Source organism: Hylobates moloch, unplaced genomic scaffold (assembly GCF_009828535.3).
Source record: "Hylobates moloch isolate HMO894 unplaced genomic scaffold, HMol_V3 SCAFFOLD_18, whole genome shotgun sequence".
Taxonomy (NCBI): domain Eukaryota; kingdom Metazoa; phylum Chordata; class Mammalia; order Primates; family Hylobatidae; genus Hylobates; species Hylobates moloch.
The window spans coordinates 46,954,707-46,980,294 of record NW_026652293.1 but is presented as its reverse complement, the minus strand read 5'-3'; the positions used below and the strand labels follow the sequence as shown (position 1 = coordinate 46,980,294).

Here is a 25,588-nt window from a genome sequence, read left to right as displayed (position 1 = left end):
CACATATAGTTATTTCTAGGTATGTATACTTACGCTTAAGTTGCTTATTCATTAAATGGCATCCAGTTCCTTCCATCATGTGGACTCAAGTATTTTCAGCTAATCCTTTGCATTGACTTTATCCTAAAAAAGGTAAAGAGACTGTTTCCAGACATTGTAAGCAGAGGTACCCGGACGGGGCAGTCACAGTGGACATTTGTGTTCAGATTCACAAGTGACTAGGCCACGGTTCACACACAGGTACATGAACAAGGCCTGTTCCTGTTTGTATTTCTCACATTCCATAAGCAAATGCTCACGTGGTAGTATGGCCTTAGTAGTACAACCAAACAATGCAGACCCATTTTCAGACATCATTTAAGTGAAGCTACATGATCAGTCTGTGTGAGTTCTCAGTCCTCTGTCTGCAAGGGCGTGGGCTCTTCTGGCTCATTACTGTGGCATTCTGGAAGCTTAAGGAGGTGTGGTCCTGCCCACCGCCCTCTTTAAGACTTTGCGAGCTATTGTCATCTGCTGCTGCTTAGATACGACTGCATTTCTCCCTGCTGCTTTGGTTGGTTTGTGAGACAAGCAGGGTAGAGATGGGGATGGTGCATCGGGAAGAAAGGAAGAATCAACAACCTCCTCTTCTTTTGTAAAGAAAACAACTTCTGAGCAGAGGGCCACCTGGAAGATTCTTCCCCACCTTACTCCTTACTCATCACACTAGTGACTTCTTTTATCACTGTAGTAAGCACCTTTAAAAAAAACTCTAAAAGAACTAAAAATGTTCACTCTGACTCTCATTTGACCTTAGTCCATAACTGTCTGCCTGATCCCTTTTGATAAGCCTGAATTGCCCAACCAATGGCTGCTAAGCCACAAGAATGATCTCTCCTGCTTCTGAGAACCCTCTCTGACCAACTACGCCCCAAAACAGCTCAGCTTCAGCTGGCTCTTCCTACTCTGACTCTATAGAAATATTACCCTTCCTCCCCAAGACAGAACATCCTTTAAAGTCTTCTCATGCTGTAGCATTCAGAACAAAAGTTTATGCTAATGATGCTCTGGCTGATTATCTTCTACAGTTTTTGATGCCAAGACACTAATCACTGCCTGGACCCACTGCTGAACAGCTTAGCCACTCTGATGAGGATAGAGAATGCAAGAGATCCCCAAGTCTCTTCTGGAAGTCCCAGGGACTGCACAGTAAAGTCCTGCCCCCAACTAATACTTGGCTCTCTTTGCATTGAAGTACCACCTAAGCCTTTGTTCTTCTTCTTAATTATCCTTGGTGAAAAACTTTCATTCGATTGTTTCTTAACTCAGGGCTCTCAGCAACAATATGGGTGTGTATTGTCGAGATTCTGAGGGCCAATCGTGAGCCATTCAATGAAACGCCAAGTCTTTTTCTGGCTTCTTACATGTACAAACATGACGCCAATAGCACCAAATATTTGAAGCTTTGATGGAATTTTACCAAGAACAATTTAGAACTTCAGTGGCCACTCTGATCAATTTGGGATATGAGTAAGATAATCCATTTGCATGGCACTTTACAAATGATTCAAAGATTCCAAATATTCAATGACTGGCGTTTTTTTACTGGTATAAAAAAGCCTTTGAAAGACAGAAATATTCTAAAATTGCTTCCTTTAAGGCCTCCTTAAGAAAGGCTAAAAAAAACCTGGATGATCTAAAATCTAAACTTAGAACTATCTTCTCCCTCTCCCAACACAATTAATTGCTCATTGGCCTCCCTGCAGTTCCCTGAACCTCGACTTCCTCTTCCCTCTTGCTCTGCTGTTCCTCATTCTCCAGATCCTCTTTCCTCTCCTCCATTGCCCCTTCCTAAACACATCCCTCTCACTGGACAATATATCCTCATAATGTTTTCCTAATATAGGTAGGAATGAAGGTCACCTTCAAGGTCAATGACGTGTTAACTTTAATCCTTGGTCAAGATCAGATTTGCATGATCTAGTTAAGGACTTCCCAACCCCTAGCAAGGAAAAACAAAAGAATTAAGAATTTTCCTTGGAACATATATTCTGAGCTCCTTAGTCTTTAGCAAATAATTTGATTTCCAAAACTATATCCAATATACGAATCAAAATTTGACCATGATGGATAAAAAAAAGAGCATAAACATATGACAAGATATCTTGGCAGCTCTCCCTGAGATCCTTCACATCAAAAATCCAGTCTTACAAACTGGGAAAGAAGACATCCCAATCTCAGAGATCATTAACTATCTTACTTTCCAGAGTTACTCTGATCTTTATATGATAATATCACAGTTGCCTTATCTACTTCCTGTTGGTTGTGGTCTTACACCTGAGGGGTACCTCTTGGAGGAAACATTATCAGGTAACATAAAATACAAATACTGCAGTGAAACTCCAAGAAATCATCCCACTGGATTCCTGTTTCCCAAGATATACACGCTCATCCTGAACTTCTACATTGACAAGATATCTAAAACTGATTTCATAATTCTTCTGAAACAAATGGCATCACAAAGGAGACAGCTTTCCAAGGAATTTCAAACCAAGTAGCGGACAGCTAGACATGGAGTGCTTTTGCTCATGACCTCCAGTTCAAGACCCCAATCACAGGGAGCCACTGAGTGCCATACCCTTAATTGTCTCTTTTTTCTCCTTCTTTTCAAAACTGTCTTTTCCCTTCTCCATTGGTTTAGCACTAAACCAATGCCTTCAAAAAGATAGTTTTGAAGAGGAGGAGAAAGAATAATTTTGAAAAGAAGAAGAAGTGTTTTTGAAAAAAGAAGAATCTTATTTTAACAAATAAGATTCTTAAAATTCTTTCCTGTAACTATGCTATCCTGGATATCAGAGATTAAACCTTGGTAAGTCAAGAAGATGAACAAATTGTTAGGTGAGTTTACTAATAACAAACTTCTCTTCTCTTTGTGTTGGGCATGGAACTGTTCTGGCTGATCCTAGGTAGGGCGGGATCTATCTAGGAATATGGGCATTATCCAAGGCCTTCTGGTAATTCTTTTAATAGGTGTTGTCCCACAGTCACTGACTGTGCTCTCTCCAGAGTCTTAAATGCTCTGGTCAGCTACTCACTCAAAAATGGCTGAAATTCAACTATGAAGGCAAAAATCACCAGCACATCCAACAGCAGTTATTGCCAATGAGCCTGAGTCTGCAACTGACATCAGTTATGTATTTGGAGGAGTGAACAAACCAAAATATGATCAAATTATGAGACTTCACCTCTCTATTGACCAAGAGATAAGAGGCCCTAAATGACTGACAATGTTCCACTGTGACCCCTTGCAGCTGTTTCTCCCACTCTCCTTGGCAAAACGCAGATTTCTCATCCAATGGATGGTAAACTACAAGACCAATTCTTCCTCTTGTGAGAACCATCTTTGATCAACTATTACCAAAATTAGCTGAGCTTCAGCAGACTTTTCTTGCTAGAGGTCTATAAAAATGTTGCCCTTCTTCCCCAAGGCAGAGCACTCTCTCAAGGTCTTCTCATGCTGTGGCATCTGAGTAAAGTGTCTGCTGTTTAATGGTGCTCGGGTTGCTTTCCTTCCACACCAGCTGTGGTTTCACTGCTCAGCAATTTCAAGCTCAATATAGACAAACAATGCAAGGGGATTATGAAAAATTAAAAACTGTCATTGCATTATGGTAGTTAGATTATTAAGAATTGTTTCCTACTTTCCAAATTTTCTCTAAGGTAGTTACAGTATCTTAATCGTATCTCCTAATGAAAAAGGAGACGGATGCGTTACTCAGTTCCTACATAATTATAACCAACTCCAAGAAAACATTTCCAAGATCTTTACAATTTGATATTTTCCAAGAAGATACTCAAATTAAGTCACCTGGGGTACAGTTTCTTCAAACTTGTTCTTTTCTTTTCGAGACAGCATCTCGTTCTGTCACCCAGGCTGGAATGCAGTGGTGCAGTCATAGCTTACTGCAGCCTCAAACTCCTGGGCTCAAGCAGGAAACTTTACTTAAAAAAAGGGAAAAAAGAAAAATCGCCTATTTCCCCAGCAGATATGTGAGTATTTGGTTTAGAAATGACCAATGTCTCAAAAAGCTTTGATTTCCTGCCACCTACTCTTCTCAAAAATGCCAAATTAATGGCATCTGATCCTAACAAAGTGAGGCATCCACAGCTAAAAATGTCTTTATAATGGGGGTAGAGAGAAAGGGGGAAAAAGCAGGGGTAATTTTTTCCCAATATGTTTGTCATTATTATAGGTTATATATACAGAAGGAAAGTTAATTAAGCTTTAAAAAAAATCCATCACACATCAATGGCTGCATTTTAATGAGTACAAAAAGTTGAGGTGTTTACTACCAATTAAAGTGGTTTTTAAATAAGCATTAATTAACACAGAAATTCAGAAGAAAGTTATACCTTGTCAAAGAAAGGCCAGTGCAGGCTATGCCCACTTCTGCTCCCATTCATATTCAGATAGTAATTACCACCAACCCTATATTTTCCATAATAATGAGGAGATGCTGTCATGTCTATCAAACAACAACAACACACACACACACACACACACACACACAAAAGTGGTGGAATTAGAAATTCTAAACCTGAAGTAAACTTTTCACATTTTTTTCCTTCTGGGTTTTTCCCTCATCCATGTCACAGTGATTCAAAGAGGAGGTCTGCCTTATTTTAACAGTGACTTTCTTTATTTTTCCCCTTTTGTAGGAAACATTGTGGGGGAGCCCTCATTGGTCAGAGAGGTGTTATTCAAGTCTACACCAACAAATCAGAACAATTACCCGATCATGGTTTAAGAGGGCCTGCAGTTCTTCCTTTGTTTCTCAATAATTATGTGAATTTGCATAATCCTACGGCCTCTATTCCGCTTCCTTTTAGAAAATCACTGTCTATCATAAGTGGTAAGGACGAAAAAAATATAAAATCTTTAAAAACCCTCATCCTAACCAGCACACAGTCTGATGCACGGTCTCCTCCTGGAGTGGAAGGTAATGGGAAATGTGCTGGACTTTGGGGAGGTACCTATGAAGATGCCAGGAGGGGTGTCACAGGAAAGGGTTTCTCAAGCACCTCGAAGCAACGGGGCCCAGATGCTCAACCTTACTACTCAGACACTGGATTTTCTTAGTGATGACCTTTTTCCAACCAAATTCACATATGATTAAACAATAAATCAGCATATTAATTTACTAATTTATAACGAAGGGGTTCAGATATTCCCTTGCTGAAGCTGGGAGTTCCCAGGCTTCCTATCAAGGTGATCTTTCCAATGTCAACATGTTTAAGAAAGGAAGCTGGGTTACTAATCAGAAGTCTCCTTGGTGAACACAACATCAGAAGAGGGAAGCAGAATGGTGTGGGAGGATTCTGCCCCAAGGAATATCCCCACTACACCTCTTTATTGTTAGCAACTCACTCGGACTCCCACACACGGAGCCTTTCTTCCTTATGCAGTGCTGCAAACACGCTGACTTTGGTCTCTCTGGGCTCCAATTTTCAGTGCAGATTCCTCCCCATTTCACTGACACATATTTTTCTTTACCTGACAGTAAAGCACCTCCCGTTGTGGTCATTTAATTAGTCAACTTCTCACCACGCAAGGAACCCTGTGCAGTCACAGTCTTTAAGGATCCAAGGATAGAACACCAAACAAGAAAGATCAATCCCAGGAGTTTGCATCAGAAATGTTTCAAAGAATCAAGTTAGCTAAGTTGCTGTAAGGTCAATTCTTGAAGATAAAGTGCGAGAGGCAGCAGGTGAAGAGATTTCATCCTCTTGCAGAGAGGGGCGATTTCTCCTCAAAGTACAAAAAGGTGGTAAGATGCTTCCAGAACCTCACACAAAGAAGTTGGAAGGAATCTACCCTTCTTCTTAGCCTGAATTTAAGCCCTGCATCATACATGACCAGAGAGATGGATGAAGTGAATGGTTTGATTATGTGGCCTTTTAGTTGCTGGAGTACGTTTTCAGTGTATACTGGTAAAGCTGTGGTAGCTTCAGAGTTGCTATTTAAGCCAGGCTTAGGGAGCAATCGAGTTGGAAAGGGCTTAAAGAACTTGCCTGGAAGCCACATTTGCAAGGCAAACATCCCATTTTTACTTAGGTTAAGTGTTTCTTGGCGTGGCCTGGAGTGCTGGTGGAAATCGAAGGAGGAGGTAAACACTACCATTTGCAGTGAGATTACTGAAGGGTGAGGGGGCCCAGGTCTAATTTATCTTTGAATCATCTACGCTGCCTAACAGGATGAGTACAACACAGGTGGTCAAATGTTTAAGTGAACGAGAAGTGGGCTTTCGTGTCCTACCAATAAGTTCATGCCTGCGTTTGGGTCCCTCACGCACCCCGTGGTTTTCCTGTTTCTTGACTAGTGACCAGGCTCTTACTTTGGAGCAACCAGCTTGCATGTCTGCCCTGTCACAACTAGACCTAGGAAAAGACTGAAAGTGGACCAGCAAAAAATTACAAACAAAAACCTAAAAAACAAAAACAAAACAACAACAACAGCAAAAAAAGCCCTAGGAATTTAGTTTGGAAAGAGAATAGGCTGAATTGACATACCAGAAAAGGAAGGGCTGGAAATCAATGTGGAGTCAGAAGCAGAGGCTTCCACATCACCAAGGAGGCACAGAACACAAACATCCTGCCACCCAACGTGCAGGCACCCCGTATCATTCCTTCCTGCCTTTTAAAAATATATCTGTTCACTGCTGGCCCTCACCTCAGTCTTACCTATCCATTTGTACAGAAATAAACAGCCTTCAAAGAACAGTTAAGCACCAGTGTGCATCTCAGAAGAGAACAGTAAAAGGTTGGCAACCCCAAATTCCAGAAGCAGGAAGATCTACTGCCTAACGTGGCTCACCTTGGCCTTTGCCTCTCATCCCTTTCACTGCCATTGCCTTTACAGGAAAATGCCCATTGAGGCATGACCGATTCTTTTTTTTTTGAGACGGAGTCTTGCTCTGTCTCCCAGGCTGGAGTGCAATGGCGCGATCTCGGCTCACTGCAACCTCTGCCTCCTGGGTTCAAGAGATTCTCCTGCCTCAGCCTCCCGAGTAGCTGGGATTACAGGCACGTGCCACCACGCCCAGCTAAATTTTGTATTTTTAGTAGAGATGGGGTTTCACCGTGTTGGCCAGGCTGGTCTCAAACTCTGACCTCAAGTGATCCACCCGCCTCGCCCTCCCAAAGTGCTGGGATTACAGGCATGAGCCACAGCACCCGGCCTGAGGCATGATTTAAATATGCAGTTCACTGTAATTCTTTTTGGAAAAGCACATTTTCCTCATAGAGTAGATAGAAGTAACATGCCTCCTTGGTCAAGTCTGGCAAAATGAAATGTCCCTTTTTCTGAAATTCTTCAGTTATGCTACACCCATTATCTTGCCTTATTAAAATGGAAAGAACTTTCCCCTGTGCGTGTCCCATTCTGCCATTTATCTGAATTGGGATAGATTGTGCCTTTCCACTCAATTTGGACAATGAAATGAGTTTCATTTTTATTTATGGGCTTCATAAATCCGTTTCACTTGCTGCTTTTCATGCCCCAGTTCCACGCTGTTGTGTTGGGATTTCCCACCATGCCAGGCAATTAAACCAAAAAGTCGTGGAAAAAAATTTCTTTACAAAACTCTTTTAAATCCAAAATATACATAAATCATCTCCATCCCAGGTCCAATATATTTAAGGGATGAGATCTTTAAGTCTTTTTTTTTTGTTTGTTTTTTTTTTTGAGCATCCAACTCCCCAGATTAATTCTTTTGCTGTCATCATCCAGCCCTCATTTGAGCTCTAAAGGTTAGTTCAAAATTCCAGGACGGAAAGAACTCTTTAATTTTAGATACTATGTTTCCAGCCCTGGTGCCAGGCATGTGAGAAGATAATACAGTGGCCCTGTGGCTGTGGCTGGGGGCGCCTGAGGAACAGCAGGGGGCTCACAGACCAGCATCGCCCAAGTTCAGATCAGGATGTGCTTCGGAAACCTGAAGCAGCAGCACTAAGAGTTCCATGCTCTGTGCCAGATTAAAAAAATAGACAAACAAACAAACAAACAACAAGCCAATCCCAATCACACAGACCTACAGCATTAAAGAAGGGTGGAGAGATGAAGTCCTGTCTCTCGGTACTTTGCCACTCGCACAGGAAGTTTGTGTTGTTTCTCTAAATACAGAACTGAACAGCAGGCTTCTACCTGATAAGGCTGCATCCAGCAGGATCCAATAGATCCAATCCAATCTGATAAAATGTAGGGATTGAGTTCAGGTATAGTTCAGTCCTGTTATACAACCACCCAAGGAAAGAAACTCAGTGAAACTTTACTTACACAGAAACGCAATAATATGAATTTTGTGATAGTCCAGACACAAGCCGAGCCAAGTTTACTTTATGGCTTTCTCTGATTCAATCACACCATATATCTATAGGTATCAACTAGTGGAAGCAAGCAAGGAATGTTTAAATCTGGCTCTACTAGGTTATAAGTTAAAAGTAGGAAACTAATAAAAATGGGAAAGGAATGTTTGAATCTGTCCCTTCTAGACTGTAAGCTACTTAAGATCAGAAACCATTGTTGGTTCCTCCTTTTGTCTAGTCTATGGGAAGTGCTCCATGTGGGTTAGATTCATGCACCTGAAATTCTTTGTATGCAAGGTGAGCTGGTTGCTTCAACTGTCGTGCCACTAATCACTGGGGTCGACCCAGATGCTCAGGCTGACTGGGATGGTATTCCCTTCCTCCCCCAGTATGAAGTCTGGGAAGATAAGCTAGCAAGTAAGAATGTGTAAGTGTGTGCATTGCACAATGTTGACACGGTTGACACAAGTGTTTTGGTCCAGCTGGCAGGTATATCCCTGGAGTAGTGATGGGTGGAACAGAATAAGATGAGAATGTCACCAACCATTAGGATCATCCACCTCCCTTTGCAAACCACACAACCTCCTGGCTTCAAAGCTACCTGCCTAGCACGGAGAGAATAGGGGCTAACGGGAGCACTCTGGTTCATTTAGCAGTTACTATTATTATGAAAGATTAATAAACAGATATTCTGATTTATATCACACCTTTTGAACTTTTGTTAATGTGGGTCTATTTCACTGAATCTGATTAATTATGGTCAATCAAGTTCTAGACTTAGCCAAGATGAGGTCTAGAGCCCCAGTGGTGCTAGCCACAGCAGGGGTATGCCATGGAACTTCCTGCCTCAGCAGCCAGCCAGCCCTCTTAAACATTTTTAATACTACATAACATCTCAGGAAGTACTTAATTCTACCTCAGGGATACTGCATGCTAAAATGAGCAAGAGAAATATTAGCTAGAAGAGCGCTTTGTGTATCCCACTGGACTGCAAAATCGCATTGCCGTAAAGTTCTTGAAAGAACAAAACGCTGCTTGAAAAAAACAGTAACAAAAAAAAATCCTTTCCTTGATAACACTGAACAGAGATAAGCTTGAACCAGAGACCCAAGTCCATTTCATAAAGTTGTACATGTTGTACACCGCACAAGGACACCATCAAAGAGGCACTTGCTACATCCTAGGCATTGTAGATTTATATTTACTGGCCAATAGCAGTAAATGCCTTGAGGAAGGGTGGTCGTTTCCTAAGTTGCACAAAGATACCAATAAAGGCTAGCAGTAGCCCTGTAGAAATGACATCTGGTAAACGGACAAGATAGCCAGCATCCAGATGCTTTTATCTTTTCCACTTAAAAAATACACACACACACACACACACACACACACATTGTATAGGCACCCCAGAAGTTCCTTCATGTGCCCCAACCAATCATAATCTTCCTTCCCCCAATGCACCAATGATCCTGTTATAGTTCTCATTTCTTTGCATTTTAAAAATCATTTTATCACCCAAATGTGCATCTCTAGATACTATTGTTTAGTCTTTCACTTCTTAAAAATATATCTTTTAATTCTTTCTTAATCTATTGGTTTCTCTTACCTACTTTTCATTTCTTTACAAATTATCTGTTAAAGAACCCAGACTATCAGTCCTATCATTGCCCACAGTGTCTGTTGCCAACTGCATACTCATGGTGGCAGTCAACATGTTTCTGTGCCTTCGGTATTTCCTGCAAGCTAGCAGCTTGATCCACGTCAGTTTCAAACCCAGATTGTATCCCTTTAGCAAGGTGGTGTCTGGCAATACTACAGGAGGCTCCTGTCTGATTGTCTTTCTTTTTGTGATCTTACCAACCATTGATGCTTAATGCCTGTATCCATCCATTGAAGACTGCAAAATGGGAATATTCTATCACTTCTTTTTCATTCCGTAGCTGGAATAATTTTATAAAGACACTCTACCTCTCATTATTTGGATACTCAGTGGTATAGTTCACATAAAAATCAGCATAAATGCTTGAATCCCTTCATTTCCAAGATTTCAAGATAGCGAATTGGTTCCCTGTAATTCTCCAAAGGTGATCAATTTTTTTAATGTCAAGTTGTGCATTTAAATATATAGGATGTATCAATTCTTATTATTTTTGAAGGTCAAATTGTCCCATGTGTGGCCAGTAGGAGGCTCTGAGTCCTTTTGCCATGACCCCAAAAATCTTTGATAGTTTCTGTGTTATCTCTTACAAAATGTTTCAGCTTCATTTTGTAAGCCTCCTGCACCACAGTTATTGTTCCAAGAAGTCCTAATTTCTTTTAGGATAAAACAGTTATTTCAAAACCACAATCTGGGTTCTAGACACACTCTCTGCTAAGTTGGACACTGTTTCTAAGGGCTTTCACTATGATAAACTAGGAAATATTATTGATTCAAAGATAAAAATATCTCATACATTTATATTGAGAATTTCTATTCAAATTCAATACTCAGTTTTTACATAACCACTTCTCGACATCAGACTCTTTCATTCTGGTTCTTAAAAGCAGAAGAAATGGCAGAATTATGATATTCCAATATTACTTATCTGTTTTGTCCCACATCAGACGGTTCTGCCTTAGACTGGGTAATTTATAAACAACTTAATTCTTCTGCTCACAGTTCTGGAGGATGGGAAGCCCAGAACCAAGGTGCCAGCAGATTCAGTGTCTGGTGAATGCTTGCTCTCTGCTTCAAAGATGGTGCTCTCTTACTGCATCCTCACATGGTGGAAGGGGCTAGGCAGCTTTCTTTAATCTCCTTCATTAGAGCACTAGTCCCATTTACCACTTAATTATTACTTCCCCCAAAGCCCCACAGCCTAATACTATTGCATCGGGTATTAGGTTCCAACAGAGGAATTTTGTGAGGACACCAAGATTCAGATCATAGCACCACATGACACAGCAAATCTTAGAATGACAATACCATCACCACAAAGATTACCAAAAACATTGCAAATCGTTTGCATATACTCTTGCTACTTTCTCCATTAAGAAAAGCAGTTCTATTACACGGTCAGAGCATATAGCCATTACACACTGTACTGTCTCCTTCTTAGTCCTCCTTTAGTCATATTTCTACAGGTAACTCTTTAATTCTTAAGTTTACATGCTAAGGTCTTTCTCATTTCAGTTGTCTACAATACATTCTCTACTAGGTTTCTTAGGAAGAACTCGTGGGAACTGCAATAGACAATCTTTGTGTTCTCCCAAAATTCATGTTTAAATCCTACCCCCCAACATGACAGTATTAGGAGATGGGGCTTTCAGGAGGTAATTAGGACAGATGAGGTCATAAGGGTAGAGCCCCCATGAATGGGATTAGTGTCCTTGTAAGGGTCACAGAGAGCTTGCTTCCTCTCTGCTCTCCCCTATGTGAGGACACAGCAAGTCAGCGTCTACAACCCAGAAGGCAGCCCTCACCAGGACCCAACCTTGTTGGCACCCTTATCTGACTTGCAGACTCCGCAACTGTGAGAAATAAATTTTTGTTGTTTGTAAGTCATCCAGTCTATGACGCTTTGTTATAGTAGTCCAAACTAAGGGAAAAATACTTTCTGAGTTTTTCCATGTTGATAACCACATGTGCCCTTTATACTTAAAAGTCAGTTTTGCTGGATATAAAATCCTTGGCTCTCTTTCTTTCACTGAGTATTTTAAATGTTCTTTTACTTTTGCCCTTCTATAAAATGCTGTTGAGAAGTGTAACTAGAAACGTTTTCCCTTGTAAATCATGTGCTTTTTCTTCTAGAAGTTCAAAGTACTTTTTCCTTTTTTTGGTATTAGTCATACTGTAAACACTCTCAGGTATGCAGTGTGCTTTTTTCATATGGTGCTTCTTTTTTTAAAAATTTCAGAAGTTTTCTTGAATTAGTTTTTACTAGTTCAGTTCCCTTGCGTTGGTTTTCTTTGTGATCTACTAAACAAGTTCCATCTTCTTTGCCTACTTCAATATCTGGCACTTTTTCTTCAATCCTTTTGACTTAAAAAACTTTTTTAAATTCCTTTTCAACTTATATTTCTGTTAACGTTTATTTCTGTTGTGTTGATTCATACTTCTGTTGTGTTTATTCACTTTTTTTTTTTCTGAGACCAAGTCTTGCTCTGTCACCCAGGCTAGAGTGCAGTGGCAAGATCTTGGTTCACCACAACCTCTACCTCATTGGTTCACGCTATTCTTGTGCCTCAGCCTCCTGAGTAGCTGAGATTACAGGTGTGCGCCACCATGCTTGGCTTTTTTGTACTTTAGTAGAGACAGGGTTTCGCCGTGTTGGCCAGGCTGGTCTCAAACTCCCGGCCAAAGCAATCCACTGGCCTCAGGCTCCCAAAGTGTTGGTATTACAGGCATGAGCCACTGTGTCCAGCCTATTCACTCTTTTGCCCTCTAATTTAGTCTTCATTTCTGAAATAATATTTAATTTCTAATTTTTTCCTGAGCTGTCAACTCATTTCTGAACTTTCTAATTTTTCTTGGTTCATGTCTTCTATACTTTTTAAAATATCTTTCAGCTCATTTTGAAATTATTAGTTTTACTCTGTTTTGTGAATACATCTTTCTGGAATGCTCCTGTTATTTGTAAAGGTATTATTCTGTTCCTATTTCTCTTTTTTCTTATCTTTGAGTGGCACTTAATGTTGATTCTTTTCTGTTGTGCATTTTTACATGAAATTAGTTTTCCTAAACGATGAGAATAAAGTGGGTTAAGTAAAAAAAAAAACATTTCTAACTTCACCAAGCCCCTTCTTCTGTTGTTTTGGTGGTTTTTTAAAGCATGACATCTTGCTTTCTGAAATTTCCCAACTGCTCTTCCCTTCCTTTGCTCTGGACCCTTCTCTTGTCCCTAGACTATTCCCTTTTAATTCCATTCCCAGCAATCTCTCCTAAGTGTAGGGCCCGGCACTTAGAAGGCAGTGCTGGCAGGTCAATTTTGAGAGTTCAAAGGTCAGCCCTCTAATCCCCGTCTGGAGCGCTTAGCACTTACCAGGTGTTAGAGTGAGCAAAACACCTTCCACCTTCAGCTGCTGCTCTCAAATTGGGCCACTGAGCTTCCCAGTGAACACCAGTTGGCTATTTGGGGTTCTCCTGTTCTCAGGTCAAGTTAGAAGCTACACTATTGCTTCCTTTTCTCTCTCACATATCATGCAAGTCTTGCAGGTATTTCGTCCCCAACTGCTTGTACTTTGTGATTAATGTTTTGTCACCTAGTTTTGTTGCAAATGTTGTCTATGAATTTATTTTGCTATCCAGTTGCTCTGTATGCTTTTATGGGGGATTACGTGGGCAGTATGCTACTGCCATCTTCACTATCTTCCCAGCAACAGCAGGAGCAGCAGCATATCTTTTAATTTGAGCTAATTTTTGCTTCTTCTTGGTTCCTTCCGTCAGTCTGTCACAGGCCTCAGTTTCGCAGAGTCCCTGTATTACAGCATATATGTGTTTGGGAAGGGAGATGTACGGAGCGAGTAGAGGTTGTTAGTTGTGAGCAGAGCTGCAGAGAGTTAGACACAGTTCCTGCCCTTAGGAATTTATACCAAGAATTCAATGTACATCCACTTAGTGAAGCAGAACTACAACCAGCTAGTTTCCAATCAGAGGTCTTATTAGCTGGCCATGCCAACTGGAACAAGACAACTTCCTAGGACCTTAGTTTCTCCATTTGTAAAACACAGAGCGTATCATTTGCCCTAATTGTACAGGTTGTATAGAAATCAAATAATGAAAGCATATGTGATCTGGTCACCAATAACCTGCATCCTCGAAGGTAGAAACCCTGTGTTCTTCATCTCTGTCTCTACCCCTCCATGCCTTGGACAGTGTTTGACACATTTCAGAGCATTCAGTGTTTGCACCTTGAAAAAAGTATTTAAAGCCTTATTATGTGCTAATTTTAAAAGCTCCAGAGCCTCATCAATGATGACAAGAGTTAATATGGCCACGCTTGAGGGCTAGAGAGGCTAGCCTCAGAAAGACCCTTCACATGCAAGAAATGGCCTTCACTCCAAAAGTCAACCATCAGAAGACACGGAAGAGCTGAGTTTTTAAAATGCATTTTTTATTATTCAGCCTTCAGCAGAAATGTCACCTTTCTAAAGCAAGCTGTTATCATGCGCTCCCTGTGCCAAGCAGGTGCCTCTGAGGAGCAGGATTTTATCTCAACATTTTTAGTGATTTGTGTTTCTCTTTCAAGGAGTTCCATGCCTTAAGGCACCTGAAACACTAACAGCACAAGAAGGTAAGGTTACACAAGGAGCCGTCTCCACAACATGAAACAGAAATTTTTGCAAAACAGGTCCAGGATCAGCATCAAAGCTATAGTCCGCAGTCACCCTGCCCAATAATTCATGTCCTCTCGGCGCAGCTCACTGTTTTCTGGTGGGCTCCTTGGTTGAAACCATATTCTCAAAGAAACTCTGTTTTGTGACAGGGCCCCCATCAGCAGGCTCAGCCACATGACAGGCCTAGGAGCAGCCAGCACAACTGCCGGCAATGCTTGCCAATAAGCCAGATGCTGCCACATATTGGCATCTGGGTCCTGGAATAGCAACCATGTTCTCAGTCTGGCTAGGGATTCTGACCCTAGCTACGGAAGGAGACAAAGGAAGGAAAGAAAGAGACGGAGCAAGGGGAGGGGGGGCAGACTGTGGAAGAGTCTCTTGGTAATTTCCCTACCATGGATTTAGAGCTTCCACAACAAAAGACTCGTTGGAAAGCTGCTACCAATGCTGCAATGGGCGGGAGAGGTAGAGACGGGAGCATTCTAAACCCAGCGAGTTGTTTTGGCACCTGGGGAGTGGGGGTGGTTGATTCAAAAGGAGACAGCTGCAGCAGGCAGCAACTGCTCTCCCCTCCTTTCCCTCAAACCATGATAGCCCACAGTGGAGATAAGCTACGGGATATAGCTTAAATCTGCAGCAGAGGGACAGAGAGTGGCCACATCAGGATGGCTGTCGCTCCCTGCTCTCTGGGTGCCAAGATTTATCAATGCCAGCAAGGCCAACTAAATGGCAAGGGCGAGATGCAGATCACAGTCTATAATCAGGAAAGGTATTATCAGGGGTGTTCTGATCACAGGAATGGGGTGCAGGCAAAAGGCAGCCCTGTGCGTTGCTGTGACTTCTGCTGGTAAGGAAGTACCTGCCTGACAGAGGCTTCAGGCCCTGCCCTAATCACATTAGGAGGAGGCATGGCCCAGAAAGGGTGGGCTGAACCCCAGTTTAGGGTTTGAAGGAAGATATGACAATAAAAAGCATGTTCTCAAAATAGCAAATTCTATCCAGTGTCCCCCTTCCCCCACATCATGTTTATGAAGAGTTACTCAGAGCCTTACACTTGAAAGACAGGTATATGCGCAAGTCAGAATAAGAGACAGACTATATGGTGAAAAGCACCCGGGCCTCTGCAGTCTGGAGATGGGGGAAATAGCCCCTTAAGGTCATTTACCAGCTGGAGGGTTGCTTCTCCTAGGGCCAAACTGGCCTCTCTCTGTTCACCAGATACTACATTTCCTAACCAGAAACACTTGAGTGTGCCTCTGGTCATAATCAGTGTGTGTGTGGGTCGGGAGGGGAGGGGAAGGATATTTAGTGGGAATCCCTGCCCACCACTGGAAAAAAGCAGTGCAAAGCCTGTTCTATCAAATGGTGATTTTGGCAATAGTGTTGCTTTAAAAAAAGAACAGCACATTATTATTATGGCTGAGTTCAGGCACAGCTTAGGGACAGATGAAGCAACTGCTGACTCTGAAATCCCACCTGTTAAAGACGCAAGATTATCTAAACATTTTAAAGGTGTCCATTGAGAGGTCAAAATATACTTTATTAAAAATCTCATCTAATAATCTTGGCCCTTTATAAACAAAAGATCCATAATTTAAAGTGAGAGATAATCACCCACATTCCCCTCACCCCACACATACACACTTAACCTTCAGCAAACATCTGATTTCACTTTACTACTATGAAGTCCATTTTTAAAAGGTAAAACCAAGCCTACCCAGAAACCATCCCCCGCTGAGTTCCCCAGTTTTAAAGAAAACACAGAGCAGCTCTGCTACAAGGTCAGAATCCAATGAGAACATTCTGGTATCTTTCCCAAACTTGGTTTTGATTCTTTGCATTCAGATTTTGAACAACACAGGGACTAAATACTGAATTTCCACTGTGGTTTTGCTTAAGAAGCAGCAGAAAACCCAACACTATACAAGTCATCAAAGGAATTATAACTATAATTTGATGTTTATGCCATCTATTTCTGAAATGGATAACAGAAGCTGTCTATAAAGGGTGAGTTATTTGATTACAAGTAACTCTGACAGACTGCCTGAATCTCTGGGGGAACTTAACCATTGCCCATCAAGTGCTCTTCATTTTGCCCCCTGATTTTCTCTTTATCCAACTGCCTGATCCCCTTGTCTTTTCCCTTCCTCCTTCTCTTCATTATCTATCTTGTCCTATCACCCTTTCCTACTGACACAAGGACTCCTGGGCAAGCTTCCTAGGAAATATGATAAACACTGAAAATGTCCTCAAACTCAAAACATATACCACAGGGTAGAATGCCCATGATCAGGCAAGGCAGAGGCGATAACCTGAATTCAAACAAAGCCAGTAGTTCCCAAACTTGAGCAAGCATCAGAATCATCTGAAAGGGCTTGTTAAAACACAGACTGCTGTGGCAGCCCTCAGAGTTCCAATTCAATAGGTTTGGGATGAGGACAAGAATTTGCATTTCTAACTAATTCTCAGGTAATCCTAATGTTGATGATCTGGGGATCACTTTTTTTTTTTTTTTTTCATTTTCCTAAAGCTTTTATTTGGAAATAATTTCAAATTTAAAGAAAAGTTGCAAGAAGAGGAAAAATCATCCATATTCCCTTGACCCAGATTGGGGACCACTTTTTGAGAACCACTGAGCTAAGCTAAATGTATGTCAGAGGTCTGGTACAAAGAGAGAAGTCACCTGGCAGGATGTAATGTCTTCTAAGAGCAAAGATCAGAACACTATCCAAATAGAAAGCAAACCAACTATTTAAAGCAAAATGTGGGAAAAAGTGCCACAAAATGATCAAAGAGTGAGTTGGGACCCAGGGGTTTTAAGCTCTGAATAGTGAATATCATTATCAACCAATGGGGGAAAAAGTGTATAAGCTTTCCTGGTTTGTCTCTCTCTGGTGATTCCTTGGGGGTGATTTTACAAACAACAGTCCATAATCTCCTAGTATAAACTGACTTCAAGAAAAAGGGAAAGCAATTATTTGATAGGAACACTCTACCTCTATACACTTGAGAGAAATAGACGAGGATGATTAAGTACCCCCTCATTTATATTCTACCACCTTAACTGCGGACTTTATCTTTTGCCTGAATTTCTGCAATAACTACAAACTGCTTTCCCTGCCTCTAATCTCTCTTTCTCCAATTTATTCCCCATTCTAACCCTAAAATTACCTCTCTTAACTGTAGGCTGCAATAATGCCAGCTCTCCAAGAAACTTCACTAGTTCCCCACAACCTAGAGAATGAAGTCCAAATGTCTCAGCATGGCATTTAACCTGGCCCCAACCTACCTTTTAAATTCACGTTATCTACGAACCAGCCAAAACAGAATACGCACAGCTTTCCATTTTCCCATCGCCATGCCTTTATACACCAGTCTTTTTGTCCCCCCAAGAACTTTCCTTCTCTCCAAACAAAATATAAAAAAAAAGGGAAAAAAAATCTTATGTTTAAAAATCCTATCTACACTTCAAGGTCCTGCTCCTATACAGGAAGGCTTCCTGCAGCTCCTCAGATCTCTCCTTTGTATGCTCTCCATACTCCAGTTGTACTTTATAACACTTGCCACATTCTGCCCTACTTATTATTTATGCTTCTTTCTTTCCCCTGTGTTTTATAAGATCCTTGAAGGCAGGTGCCGTATCTTTTGTTCAGAGACCAGAGAAGCCCATAATGGGGGGGGGCGGGGGATGAAGAGAGAAAGAAGAAATGAGAGAGCAGTAGAAGCATATGGTTGGGGGAAGAGTTCAATTTTAAAGAAGTTTTCTTAGTCATTTAGAATCCTTTTGCTAAAGACAGACCCTTCAAATATCTAACACATTTTCTTCCTATAACAATCCTGACAGACTCAAGTGTTCTACAAATTATCTTAAATGTCTTGCAAACATCACCTCTCCTTTTCTTCTTCTTTTCCATTGGATCAATTTTATATGTATATCCCACATAATAAGGGCAACAACACACTTCAGTCATTATATTGGCACTGAAACAGGCTCCAATTCTTCTACAGTCCCCTTTGACATCTGCCTCTTGGTGGGGTTAATCAAACATCTGTCTTGTGGATTCCTAACCAAATACCCAAACTTTAGGAAGATTTTTTTTTTTTTTAAGTCTGTGTCGCAGTCTGTTGCCCAGGATGGAGTACAGTGGTGTGATCGTGGTTCACTGCAGCCTTGATCTCCCGGGCTCAAGCAATTCTCCCACCTCAGCCTCCCAAGTAGCTGAGACTACCGGTTCGCGCCACCGTGCCCAAGCTAATTTTTGTATTTTTTGTAGAGACAGGGTCTCTACATGTTGCCCAGGCTGGCCTCGAACTCCTGGACTCAATCAATTCACCCGCCTCAGCCTCTCAAAGTGCTAGGATTACAGGCGTGAGCCACTGCACCCAGCTTTAGGAAGAATTTGATCAACAGAGTTGATATGAAATTTTTGATGTGTTTCAATTTGAGATTTATAAAAGCAAGATGCCAGCAATTCTAAATGTGCCCCAAAGCTGGCTCATTTGTCATTCTTTCCTACCACATTAAGAGGCATTCCTGCCCAAAAGAAATCACAACAGCCCTTCGCAAACACTCATGGCCTCTGCCTTAACTACCAGTTGTACCAGCTGTCTTTAGCAAGGAGATGGAGATAGAACTGACTTAGGATAAGCATGTCAATTAATTCTTTCCTAAAAGGCAGGTTGGCCATCTCTTTTCCTGGGATAGTAGAAATAGTGTCAGTTTTTGCCTCACCCTTCCTTGGGGAAGAACAAAGAATTAGACTTTAAATCCAGATCAACAAAGAAGGCTCTCTATTGCTCCAGGTACCTGGGCCAACATGCCTGCCATGTGCTCTGCTGCATCTCCCTGGCCCAACTTACTCAGGTTACTTTCTCTCTTACACTGCCGCAAATTCTCTCTGCCTCCATTTCTCCGAGATGAGACAGCTAGATCAAGGGGGCAAATCATGTGATAGGGACCAAAAATACAAGGCCAAACCATCTGACTACATATCACCACCAGGATCATAAATCTTACCAAAAAGGAAGCTTGCTCTCCGGTTTCCTATTTAGTGTCCTTGAGAGAGTAAGTGATGCTGAGTCACAAAAACCTGTAGTACTTTGCTTTCTATTTCCCTGCTGCTATTCTGTTTACAACTTTATTTAGAAATAGCTGACTTCACAGCTTCTGCCATTCAGTAACCCTTCAACATGAGGGCTTAACATGAAATCCTTAAAATGAGCCTAGTGGACATAAAATAATCAAAAATCTAAATTAGCTAGACTGGTAGAGGTTAATGTTCTGCGCTAAATAGGAACAGAAAGTATCCATTTTTTACTCTGATTATGCCTGCCAAAGGACTGAGTCAAATAAACACACAAAATATGATAGATGAGGGCAACAGGTGTACAAATACCACCATAGGTACTGAGAAAGGTCTAGGAAATAGGCAAATGTAGGTGTGGTCCTAACCTACTTTCACCTCTATGTACTGCTATCTGGACCTTCAACTCTCCTTTTCCAGTGTAGAACTGAATGAGAAACAACCTTTTAATATCTCATTTTAATTGTAATTTTATAACCATGTAACCACCAAGGGCTATGCTACTGAGCAGGTGTACGGCAGCAACCCAAGCATCTAGGATTACTAGAAAAACAATAAGAAAACAGTTAAGTACCAATTTAAGATTTTCATTAACCTTGCCTTTCCTATAATGTTGTTTTATCAAAATAGCTCACTCTGAAAAGCCGAAAATCCATCATATACTTGTAAAGCTTAGAACTCACCTACCCTTTCATTCTATAGGTAAGGGAACAGGTCCAGGAGAGTGTTATTTGATTAAGGTTACATGGCTAATTAGTCACAGAGACATGACCAGGACACCACTCTAGACTTTGCATTATTGCACAATTCTCGAAGAGTGAGCTTGAAATACCAGGCTCCATTGCCCAGACCATTTAGATATACCAGAGTTTAAATCAACTCCTCTAAAGAAAAAAGATGATGAGTTTTATGCTTAGGCCTTTAGTAGCCCTAAGTGAATCTGATAAATATGCTCTGAGGAGCCCTTGAGAGGCAGAATCTCTGGGCTCTAGTCAGACCTCTTGTTATTTGGATTCCAAACTTGTGGGCAAGTAAATTCAATCAAGGCATACTAGGTGTGGAGCTCTAATATAGTGTTACTAGTTATAGCATGAGTATTATCTATACATTTTATGCTCTTCGGTACATGCACCATTTGAAAGCAAAGGTCAATCTTGGTTCACACTGACCTTGAAGTAAGTGAAGACAGGAAAAGCATGAAGGTCAAAACACAATAGGTATTGCAGCTGTTTAAAAGACAGGTTTAAATATATTATCAACAGTTCAGTTAATAGAAGTAGAAAGTAAAACGGTGGTTACCAGAGGCTGGGGGCCAGGGGAGAATGAGGTAAGGGGAGACGTTGGTCAAAGGGTAAAAGTTTCAGTTAGACAGGAAGACTAGGTTCTGGCAATCTACTGCATAGCATGGTGACTACAGTTAACGACATATTGTATATTACAAAACAGCTAAAAGAGTGGATTTTAAATGTTCTCACCACAAAGAAATGATAAGTATTTGAGGTGATGGATAAGTTAATTAGCCTGATTTGATCATTCTACAATGTATACAGGTATAGAAATATCACACTGTACCCCATAAATATACGTAACTATTATTTGTCAAATAAAAAAAAAAAGTTGTCATTATAACAAGTTGAAAAGGTCCATGTCTCAAATAGTATTATTTCATGTAGTAGTTAAATGGCTAAAATGACATTCTTTTCACTCTTGGGAAGCTTAACTTATCCATCTTTGACATAGAAACAGCAGATTTTTATATTATATCTTAGGATAAGTGGTACTGCACCATAATGGCATTTGCAATCTATCTGGAAAAACCCTTCTATAAAGATCATGGTAGAATAATAGTGAATGATATTGGTAATTTTACATAAAAATAAAATACAAAATTGAATGACAGAAAGCAGACTCAAATATCTGTACATCAATATTCATAATGGCATTATTCACAACAGCCAAAAGGTAGAAACAATCCAAATGTCTATTGACAGATGAATGGCTAAACAAAATGTTGTAATACATATGATGGAATATTATTCAGCCTTAAAAGGGAGGAAATTCTGATAAATGCTACAGCATGGACGAACCTTGAAAACTTTTTGCTAAGTGAAATAAGCCAGGACAAAAAACAAATATCGTATGATTCTGCTTATATGAAGTACTTAGAATAGTCACAGTCAAATTCATAGAGACAGAAAGTAGAATAGTGGTTGCTAGGAGCTGGAGTGTGGAATGGGGAAGAGTTATTGTTTAGTGGGTACAGAGTTTCCATTTGAGGTGATGAAAAAGTCCTGGAGATGGATAGTGGTGATGTCGCATAAAAATGTGAATGTACTTAATGCCACTACTGAAGTGTATATTTTAAAATGGTTAAAATGGTGAATTTTATGTCATGTATATTTTACAATAAAAAAATCAAATGAGAAACACTCTTGGCAACTTCTTTTATGATTTTGATCCCATATTCCACTCTTCTGCTTAAACAAACAAAATATAAAAAAAAACAACCACAAAAATCAGTACCATTCACAGAAGTACAGCTTAAAATATGTACACATCATAAAATAAAAACAGACTCTGGTTCATCACCCCAAAGCTATTTATCCTGTGTTTATTACCAAAATAATTAATGTCCATTCTAATTATGAATGATGTATTTACATTAGGCACAAGCTCCAACCAAACATATAGAGAGAAAAGGGGAGAAACTGAAGCAATGGAATTGTGTCAACAGACTGACATGGCAACCATCTGTTGACATTAATGTCCTTTGAATCCAAGAGACTCAAATCATGTGGTAGGGCAGGGATCTTCACCTTAGTTGTGAAGTCCTACTTTCATGTCACAGGGCACTTCTGGAAGGAAATTCTGTAATTGTCAGCTCTAAGTACTTGCAGATTTCCTACTAGTCCTACACAGGAAGTCATTCTTGTGTCTCACCTGCATAAGTTCCTGTTATGAGGCCAGGGGACTAGTGAGTTGAAATCTAGTTCCAGGGAGTGATGTCATCTTGACTGAACTATGATCCTGGTGACCTGCTCCCCAACCTGGTGTTGTTGCAGCCTTTCAGCTGGGGTTTGGATTATAAGGGGGCCAAAAAGGAAAAAGGGAAATAGAATAACAGAAAAAGGAAAAATGCTTGCACATTTCCTTTGTTTCACTAGAGCATTTTCTGTTCCATTTAATTTGATGAGAGGACCTGGTCGATGGCTGATGAAGCTGTACAGAAGCTCCTGGAGTGGGGGTGGGCTCTCACACAGATCTCAAAAATACAAAGAAGATTAGAACATATCGAAAATTTCAATTATTTCTGGTGGTTTCTAACTTGGAAATAGTGACTTCTTCTTTGGCTAATGTTTAAAAAAAAACAGATGTTAACACTTTTAAAACATTTGTAAATTTTTGCAACAATGCATAACTACAGGAGCTACCTTAGCAACAAAAAGAAGTAACAAATACAAATGTTTGGAGATGTGTGAATACTTACATTCTTTCTACATCACGTCAAATAGATTCGTTCAAATCTGAAAATCTCATCACCATAAGTAACAAACTGGGACTGCCATTCAATTCCATTTAGATGAGATCCTTTGCTTCTTAGTATACCAAGCCAAAAAGTAAAACAAAGTCAAGCATGAGAAGCAATGGTAGAAACTGATAATATTTCGCAAGGAAAGGAATGGAGGCATTTCTTCAAGGAAAAAAGGGGGGAGGGTTATTAAATGAAGAAGAGATCTAATGTTTCACCATGTTTATTTGACATCATGATTTCCTAGTCCTTACACAAAGGGAAATAAGCACTCCCTTCCCTTTTTTGTTGCATGTGTGTTAGCAGGAGTTGGAAGAACAGAATATGAGGGAACAAGCAGAGGGTGCAGAAAATGGAAAGACGGGGAAAGAAAGATGCTATTGAAGACACAGAGTGAGTGTTTATATGAATCCTTCTCTAAATAAGCAGTATCAACAAAGAGTACAAAGCTGACAACATGGAGTGTCTTCTTACAGAAATAATCTGGGACCACATTCAACATACATTAATTATACAGCATCAGGGTACAGGTTTTCCGTCAGAAATTGTGTGTATATTCTTTTTTCTCACTTTTAAGTTGCACTGATGACATTGTTCATGTACTTTTAGTGTATTATTAAGCAAATATTAATTTAACCATATAAACCAATCCTGGTCAGCAAAAAGCACTCTTAGCTGCCATGTAAAGGTCCTTCTTTCAAGTAAAACTTCATTCTACACTTCTAGCTTCCTATCAGAAGGACTTCTTGAAGGGACTCTTTCAGTTGGCTTTACAACTCATCTGCAACACCAAATGTGGATTAAATTCAGATCACGCCTTGGTTGAAGATATGTATATAACAGCCCCTGGCACAATTAGCTAATATCTTATAATTGTAAACGAATTGTTCTCTTTTAGCCATTCCCCCCCCCCATTTCCTATAACGATCTTTATCCAAATGCTTTGGTGCTCCATAAGTAACTGTGAGGCAGAGGTGCCTCAGTGCTGGAGATGCCTGTCACAGAGAAGATCAGAATGTGTGAAGATAACCCTGCATTACGTTCATCTCATCAGTTCTGCCCAATCCACAGGGGTAAAAAATGGATGAGATTTGATATCTTCAACACCAGCAACTCCAGCACCAAGTCGTTCCAGAGGATTGAACTGCAAGAGCTAAAAAAAGATGGACTTAGTGAGTAACAGGAATCCAACTGGTAAATCAAAGGAAAACCAATATTTGAAAAGAAACAACTTCTAAATTCAACCTGGTAACAAATAGTCTTGATTAATAGCCAAGTGACCATTTTTCTTGAAAGGGAGCTATGTCTAATACCACTCTAGCTGTGGGGTGTGAGAGACACCTGAACTGAGTTTATGGCTTTTCAACTGATGGGAAACATGGCCTTGAGTAACTTACTTTGTTTCCCTCATCCTTATGTAATATAATAGGATAGTTATACCTATCAATTTCCTACCCCAAAAGTACACCATGACATTAATTAGATATTGCACTAGATTCTGAGATAGCCAGTTACTTCCCTCATGATTAGAAAATTTGGGAAGCACAGTAAATCTTTCGACCCCTAATGAACTATGTATGTATTGAGACTAAACTTTACCTAAAGTGTGAATAAGCTGATTAGTATTCCAAAATCACTAGTCTTTGGCATTTGACACAAATGAAATAATTTAATCTAATGAATGAAACAAGTTTTGGTTTCTTCAGAAACAGGAATCATGTGTAAAATAAGTAAAAAAAAAAAATTAATAATGTCAAACTTTTGTGTTAACAACTTTACTGAAGGATAATTTATATAGCATAAAATTCATCCCTTATAAGTGTACAATTTGATGACTTTTAGTAAATTTAAAGAGTTGTGCAACTAGCACCACAATCCAGTTTTAGAACATTTTGATTACCTGAAAAGTTTCCTCATGCCATCTACAGTTAATCCCCACCCCCATCCCCAGCCCTCGGCAACCACTGACCTGCCTTTTGTCTCTATAAAGTGGCCCTTTCTGAACATTTCATATAAGTGAAATCATAAAATATGTAGTCTTTTGCTGCTGCCTCCTTTCACTGATCATTATGTTTCTGAGATTCATCCACAACTGTAGCAGGTATCAACAGGCCGTTCCTTTTTCTTAGTATTCCATTGTTTGGATGTCCACATTTCATTAATCCATTTACTAGTTTTTAGATACTTAGACTTTCCAGTTTGGGGCTATAATGAATAATGTTGCTATTAACATTCATGTACATGTCTTTGCGTAGACATACATTTTCATTTTTCTTGATTACATTCCTGGAAGCAGAATTGCTGGGTCACATAATGAGCT

The 25,588-nt window shown here is 40.2% G+C and overlaps 1 protein-coding gene across 8 annotated transcripts in view; it reads right to left on the bottom strand.

The window, feature by feature from the left end:
• Nucleotides 1-25,588, bottom strand: part of RPS6KC1 (ribosomal protein S6 kinase C1) — a 248,245-nt gene that overhangs the window by 8,710 nt on the left and 213,947 nt on the right. For 6 of the 8 annotated variants that reach the window (XM_032137687.2, XM_032137688.2, XM_058430374.1 and 3 more), the window contains one exon: nt 14,412-24,421. In XM_032137687.2, the coding sequence (XP_031993578.1) occupies nt 24,311-24,421 (111 nt within the window). In that variant the 3' untranslated portion in view covers nt 14,412-24,310. Of the gene's footprint in view, nt 1-33; nt 124-14,411; nt 24,422-25,588 lie in introns of those variants that run through there. The other 2 variants (XR_009210686.1, XR_009210687.1) reach the window with 2 other exon arrangements.